Source organism: Cherax quadricarinatus, chromosome 7 (assembly GCF_038502225.1).
Source record: "Cherax quadricarinatus isolate ZL_2023a chromosome 7, ASM3850222v1, whole genome shotgun sequence".
Classification (NCBI taxonomy): domain Eukaryota; kingdom Metazoa; phylum Arthropoda; class Malacostraca; order Decapoda; family Parastacidae; genus Cherax; species Cherax quadricarinatus.
Genome location: NC_091298.1, coordinates 58,999,410 through 59,007,217, shown reverse-complemented (window position 1 = coordinate 59,007,217; position 7,808 = coordinate 58,999,410). Strand labels below are relative to the sequence as shown.

Sequence of the window (7,808 nt, the reverse complement as noted above, 5' to 3'; positions counted from 1 at the left end):
TCTTCGTAAATATAATAACAGTAATCGGGTTTTCTATATAGTATGCCAATGATGTCAACCAAGTCTGTAATAGCTGTACCATGTACTTGTAGAAAGAGACTATTATTATTACCCCGAAAGGTCATTTCATCAAAAGATGCCAATGCAAGAGTTATTCAACAGTTAAAACGACTGCTATTATAACACAGTTGACTGCTGTTATGACCCTTCCAGATTTTGCTTAGGTTTGTTATTATTAATGGACACCCTTGTAGGTTTAGTGCTGTATAACCCTTGTGGTTTAGCGCTTCTTTTTATAATAATTGTAGGTTTAGTGATTAGTTTTGATTATAATATTAACACAATTGAGAGTACAAACTGGAACATTAATATACAGATGATTTCTCTTGGTTCTAATTAGTATCAAAGAAGTATTCAATTTGGTTCATACAACTTTTACCCCATCAAGAGGTCAAGTTATATTGTAATTTCCTTCAAGAAATGTACCTGTACATTATTTTCCATAAATACAATATTAGCCAAGCTGTTATACAGGAAGTCTCTGTTCCATGATCTTAAAGAAATGGCAAGTTCATTTAAGAGTGATACATTTGTCAGCAAATCACCTTACAGTCAGGGTGGCTACTCAATAAATCAAAGCTTAGCTTGGATGAAATGAATCGCCAATCATTCTTTCAGCCTGAACAGCAAGGATATTACTCCATCAAAATTTGTTGTATCTTAGTTTATGACAAGTTATTTCCTTATTCTGCCACTGTACCATCTCAATACAAAGTGCACATAAGCATAGGATACAAAAAAATGCACGATAAAAAAAAAAAGCAATTTTATATTCTGTCAACTACATTAAGTGAATATAAGCCTGTATTCATTTGGTTCCACTATCACAAAATGGAATAGGCTGTAGCAATTATGGTAAGCATACAATTATTGGCTACCATGCCAATTAAAAAAAAATAAATGTTAAAAAATGAGAATCTAAATGCACATTGCTGAGCAGCTGCATAATTGTATGATAATGGAAGATGAGTATAAGCCATCAAATATAAATCAATTAAAAAATATATATATATACCATATTTTTAATTTCACTTTCTTGCCTTGGTTTTCTTCACCGGCCGTTTTGTCGGGGGCGTACTGGCTGTCTTGGCAACTGGCCTCTTTGCTACTTTCTTTGAAGACTTCTTTGACCCTTTTTTCTTGGACTTCTTTGCAGACTTTTTAGCTTCTTGTGCCCGTTTTGATTGCTGAGGCATAACTTCATCTTCATCTTCTTTTTTTGCCGTCTTTCCCAAAAGATATCGGCCACTCATCACCTAAAGCATAAAAATACTAGATGTATTTTGGCCACTGAATGATCTGAGGAAAACATCCCAGTGCATGCAATTTGAACAATGTAGTGTTGGGCTTACATTGATAATGAAGTTAAATATTAACAAAGATGATTTGAAAGTAATCAGAAGAAGCATTCCTAAGACATCATATGGATACTGATGTGCAGCACCAATATGGAACCCAAATCTGGTTAAGCATGTTAAGAAATTGGGGAAATTGCAGTGGTTTGTAGAGGAAACAACTAAGGGTGATATGATAAGTGTACAAAATAATAAGAGGAACTGATAGGGTTGACAGGTACTGATTATTTGAAAGGGGAACAGGAACACAGGCATTGCAACAAGTTAAAAACAGATTGAGTTACAGGGATGCTTTAATAATAATATTCTTTTGTATTGTATGATGAAACTTATACAGACCTAGCTGGCATCAATGACATACTATGTATACAGAAAGCCCCTGGTTATGCAGAGCATTTCAGGCATATGTTAATTTTGTCCCCAGGATGTGACCCACACCAGTCTGCTAACACCCAGGTATCTACTTGTTGCAAGGTAAACAGGGATGGGTATCTTAACAAAACACACTACAGTTTCCAACTGTATGGGAAATCAAACCATGAACCTCGGAATGAGCCAAGTGCACTACCAACTGAGCTTAAAAGCAGTCAGGAAGTGAAACAATTTGGAGAATGAAGTGAAAGAGGAAGGATCCATACATAGCTTTAATAAGAAGGGCAACAAGGCTCTCAAAACCAAGAGTGAACCTTACAGTGACAAGTGAAGAGGCAGGACCCAGGGTCCAAGAACTGACTCCTGCAACCAAAAATAAGTGAGTACACACACACAAACATAAATTTATTAAACCCTCACCTAAAGGGACCATGGTTTAAGATTAAAAAAAAAAAAAAAGATAAAACCCAATGAACTAATTGATATAGAGGCTAAGACAGTCTATTGTTTACAAGTTGCCAGTTATCTTGTTATAACGTGCTGTATAGCCCTTGTGGCTTAGCGCTTCTTTTTGATTAAAATAATAATAATAATTATGATAACAGTAAAACATTATTTCTGTCCCACAAATCACCATTACCAGCTACTTGGTCCACCTAATTTTCTGCTAAATCAAGATTTTACTATGTACAGTATGTATGAATGGAAGGATAATGAGAACCTTCAAAACAATTATTATTATAATCAAAAAGAAGCGCTAAGCCACAAGGACTATACAGCGCTGCAGGGCAGGAAGGAAGCGAGGGTATCAGGTGGCAAAAGGGAGATGGATGAGTAATAGGTTACGGATAACAGCGGGGTAGTGGATGGTGAAAGGGTAAAGGGCAGCAAGAGACTGAACTAGAAAGCGCTGAGGGGAGTGCGAAAAGTATCATCAGAGTTTGTGGAGTAAATCAGTCGTTGTCAAGAAGTCAATGAGAGTCAGGATTAAAGGAGGGTCCATCAGCAAGAAGGGAAGGTAAAGAGAGAGTAGTAGAACGAAGACGACAACGGAGGTAAATTCTGCGTGCTCGTTGATAGAGAGGGCAGTCTAACAGAATGTGGCTAATCGATACTGGAACTTGACACTGCTCACAGAGGAACAGGGTGAGTCTCCATGAGATACCCACGAGTAAGACGAGTGTGGCCAATGCGAAGGCGGGAGAGAGTGGTCTCCCAACCTCGGCACTGATGACAAGAAGACGGCCAGTAACCTATGCTCGGTTTAATAGAATGAAGTTTGTTACCGAGCAGAGTTGACCAACATTGTTGCCAACGGGTGCGAAGGTGGGTAGCTATTGCAGCAAAATAGTCCAGAAATGGAACACCTCGATAGGAAATCGGTAGGTCATGTACTGCTGACCGCGCAGCAGTGTCTGCCTGTTCATTGCCCTGTACGTTGACATGACCAGGGACCCAACAAAAAACAATATCTTTGTTTGGTAGAGATACGGCGTAGCCAAAGTTGGATACGGAGAACTAGGGGATGAGATGTATCAAATTTTCGTATAGCCTGTAGAGCACTAAGGGAGTCTGAGACTACTACAAATGATGACACAGGCATAGATGCGATACGAATAAGTGCTGCAAGAATGGCATACAGTTCAGCAGTAAAAATGCTAGCTGAAGATAGTAAATGCCCCCGCACGACGCTGTCCGGAAACACTGCTGCGAATCCGACGCCGTCTGAAGACTTAGAGCCATCTGTGTACACAGCGGTAGCATGAGAATGGGAGTGGAAGTGATCAAGAAAAAGAGAGCGGGAAGCCACCGTAGGCAGTTGAGCTTTCGAGCAAGGGAGTGAGAAAGAACAGACCCGAACAGCTGGAACTTCCCAGGGGGGCAGGGAAAAGTGAGATGCTACATGAACATATAAAAGTGGTAACTGAAGGGAAGACAAGAGTGAATGTAGGCGAAGAGAAAAGGGACGGAGCAAACGGGCGGCGAACGAATAAAGAATGTCTACTAATATCGGTGACCATTCTATAAATGGAAGGATTGTGTAGATCGTGAGAGCGTACATAGTAGCGAAGGCAATAGGCATCACGGCGATCAGACAAGGATGGAACATTCGCTTCTGTATAGAGGCTCTCAAACAGGGGAAGAGTGAAAAGCACCAAGGCACAAACGTAATCCTTGGTGATGGATAGAGTTAAGGCTAGAGAGAGTAGCAGGAGAGGCCGCGGAATAAATCTGGTCACCATAATCGAGTTTCGATAAAACGAGGGCTGAATGTAGGCGAAGCAGAGTTCGACGATCAGCTCCCCAGGAAAGATGAGCAAGGGTTTTAAGAAGGTTTAGCCGGCTGTGACAAGTTGCCTTCAGAGAGGTAATGTGAGGTTTCCAGGATAACCGATGGTCAAAGAGAAGGCCTAGAAACCTGACTGTATCACGTTCGGGGATACGGGAGCCATGGAGATACAAAGGATGATCGGGGATAACAGAGCGTCTAGTGAAAGTAATTTGGTGAGTTTTGGTACTTGAAAATTTAAACCCATGTGTGGTAGCCCAAGTGGAAACACGGTCGACCACATGCTGGAGAGAAACTGCAATAAGATGACAGTCAGCGCCTGCACAAGCAATAGCGAAGTCATCAACATAGAGTGATGACCAAATATTGGGTGGAAGAACAGAGGCCAAATCGTTTATAGCAAGGAGAAAAAGTGTTGTGCTTAGAACACATCCCTGAGGGACACATTCAGCTTGGACGAAGTCCGGGGAAAGAACATTACTGACTCGAACACGGAAATGTCTGTCAGTTAAAAAGTTCTTAAGGAAGGATGGCAGATTGCCTCGGAGGCCTAAGGAATGGGCCTGGGCCAAAATATTATACCTCCAAGTTGTGTCATATGCCTTCTCAAGGTCAAAAAATATGGCAATAACTGAGTGATTATTCGCAAAGGCATTACGAACATACGTATCCAAGCGTAGTAAGGGGTCTATGGTAGAACGACCCTTACGAAAGCCATATTGACTAGCGGAGAGACTGTTGTGTGTCTCTAAATACCACATTAAACGTCGATTTACGAGACGTTCCATCACTTTGCAAAGTGCACTAGTAAGAGCGATGGGGCGATAGTGGGAGGCATCATGTCCTGTAGTACCCGGTTTGCGGAAAGGGAGAACAATGGCAGATTTCCACAGCTGGGGAAGAACTCCTTGTGCCCAAATAAGATTGAAGAGGTGTAAGAGGACTACAAGGGCTGACCGATGTAAATGTTGTAACATACGAATATGAATGTCGTCAGGCCCAGCTGCCGATGATCGGCAAGCTGAGAGCGTTGCCTCCAGTTCTTGAAGTGTAAAAGGCACATTATACTGTTCTTCTCTGAGAAAAGAAAAGTCCAAGGGTACTAACTCTCTGGCAGACTTTGAGGAAAGAAACGAGGGGCATGGATGGAGCCCTCGGGAAATACGGACCAGATAAGTGCCAAGTTCAATGGCAACGTCGAGAGGGTTTGCTACATCAACACCAGCGACCCGTAGAACAGGAGCCGGGTCAGGAGAGTATTTACCACTCAATTTCCTCACTTTTTTCCAGACTGCACTCATAGAAGAAGCAGAGGTGATGGTGGAAACAGTCTCGCCAACAAGTGCGTTTAGCTTCACGGATGACACGGCGAGCGATCACACGCTTCTGCTTAAAATCAAGAAGTCTCTCAGCGGTTCTATTGTACCGGTACCTGCCCCATGCAGCACGTTTCAAACGTACTGCACGAGCACAAGCAGGAGACCACCAAGGCACGCACTTCTGAGAATGCCTGCCTGAGGTTTGGGGTATAGAATGAGAAGCTGCGGTATAAACTGACGTCGAGAAGATGTGTAGGAGCTCATCAATGGAGGATGAAGAAGGAACCTCACTAAAAGCAGTGAGGTGTGAGCAAAGATCCCAATTTGCCCGATCAAATTGCCAGCGAGGGCTACGGAAAGGTGGTGAATAGGAAGGAGAAGTAAGAATGATCGGAAAATGATCGCTGTCATGTAAGTCTGGTAGAACAGACCAGGTGAAGTCTAGTGCAGTGGAGGAAGAGCAGACTGATAGATCGATGCAAGAGAGAGTATGAGTACGAGGATCAAAATGGGTGGGAGTACCCGTATTTAAAACATAGAGGGGGTGAGAGGCGAGAAAAGCCTCCAACTGGATGCCACGTGAGTCACAATGAGACCCCCCCCCCCAGAGGAAATGGTGGGCATTGAAATCACCAAGTAACAGAAGTGGTGGTGGTAAGGATGAAACAAGAAAGGCAAAGTCTGGGATAGAAAATGCCCGAGGAGAGAGATATAAAGAACATATTGTAAACCACTTATTCAAGTGGATACGGGCTGCAGTGTAATGCAGCGAGGTATGGACAAATAGTTGACAGTACGGAATATCATTGCGTAGAAGAAGGGCACTTTCATTAAAGGTCCCATCTGAGAAAGGATCCGAAGAATACAATAAATTATAGCCTGAGATAGGTTGGAAAACAGCCGAGTGTAATTTTGGTTCTTGTAAGCAAGCACCAACAGGGGAAAACCTGGAAAGCAACATCTGAAGCTCACCCCAGTTACCCGAGGCCGCAGATATTCCACTGTAAATAGGCCATGATTGGCGATTAAGAAAATACCAGGAATCTGTAGGTAAAGGCACCTACGGACTAGAGGGGTTAGAAAAGTCAACGTGTGGTGGCATTGGAAGACGTTCAAGTAGCGAAGGAACGGAGCGTTGCGAAGAATGGGGTTGTGAAGATGGAGGAGAGGGAAGAGAAGGAACAGGAAGTGAATCAGTGTCCATTGAAGGTTTAGTCTCTGCAATATATTCTGAAATGGCTTCAAGTGTTTCTGAATTCAAAGATGTATGGGAGACCATATTGGAGATAGAAGGAGGAGGGTGAGTAAAGATTGGGACAGTAATGGACTGTTCCAAAGTAGAGGGGGAGGGAAGAGTGTAAGGGACTGGAGATGAAGTGTGGGGGGGGACAGAAGAGGCAGAAACCTGGGAGGTGGCAGAAGTGGGAGAAACTTGAGAGAAAGATCATGAGCTTGGGTAGCATTCTGGACAGTGACAATGCGCATACTGCTCTTGAGAGCATGAAATGAAATATCTCTACCAACATGACGCAGGAGCGCTTTGCCAATACTATGGTCAGAAAGGTAGGCAGAAGAAGTCGGTCTTAAAGTAAAGAATTTAGTCCATTGTGTGGTCCGAAACTGAGCGTGGAGAGGGAGTGCTTGACGTGTCGGTCTTTTCCGAGTAGAATGGGAAGGTAACGAAGGAGCATCATCAGGAGATTGACGTTGGCGTTTAGGAGTAGGACCGGAGTTGGTCCGGCGTGAAATGGGCGGGAGATTCGAAAATTGCCGTACCGTAGAGGGAGAAGCCGGAAGCATAGTCAAAGGAGAGCGGAGTTCAGACAAATCGAAGGAGTCAGTCGAAGCCCCGGTACCTGAAGCGGGTGAGGAAACAGCACCAGCAAGAGGTACAGGGGCATCAGGAGTGTCCGAAGAGTGGTCTAAACACAAGGCAGGGTCAGAATGGGGTGCGGTATCAAGAAGGGGCCCGGGGGTAGTGGGTTCATGGACTAGGGCTGCCAAGGTTAGGTTACTCCTTTGCTTTTTGTTTTTAAGAAAAAAAGAAGAAAAGAAAATAAAAATAAAAAAAAAAAGAATAAAAAAAGGGGGGAGCGGGGAGGAATAGTTCCCAGGAGGAATGAAAGGGCCGGAAATCTCCCTCCGCGCCCAAGAGGACCTCAGCACTGCTAGTAGCGCAGATGCAGCATGGAACCCGTGCCATACCCTACCCTTCATGCCAGTAAACCAGCAATCCGGGATAGCAACCTCACATCTGCCGAGCTACCTCGGTGGACAAAAGAGAGGGCGGCTGGATATCCACCACAAAGCATACCTCCTTTGGCCACCAGCCCCGGAATCCAAAAGGTGGCTTCCAGAGTTACACCCGTCACCCGAAAGACACCCAAAGCTACTCCGGGATACCGGAGTGGG

General features: G+C 43.8%; 1 protein-coding gene across 2 annotated transcripts in view; it reads right to left on the bottom strand.

Moving 5' to 3' along the window:
- Window positions 1–811: 811 nt before the first annotated feature.
- LOC128686882 (sperm-specific protein PHI-2B/PHI-3) overlaps window positions 812–7,808 on the bottom strand; it is a 25,059-nt gene continuing 18,062 nt past the window's right edge. For both annotated transcript variants that reach the window (XM_070082531.1, XM_070082532.1), the window contains exon 3: window positions 812–1,316. In XM_070082531.1, the coding sequence (XP_069938632.1) occupies window positions 1,089–1,316 (228 nt within the window). In that variant the 3' untranslated portion in view covers window positions 812–1,088. The remainder of the gene's footprint in view (window positions 1,317–7,808) is intronic.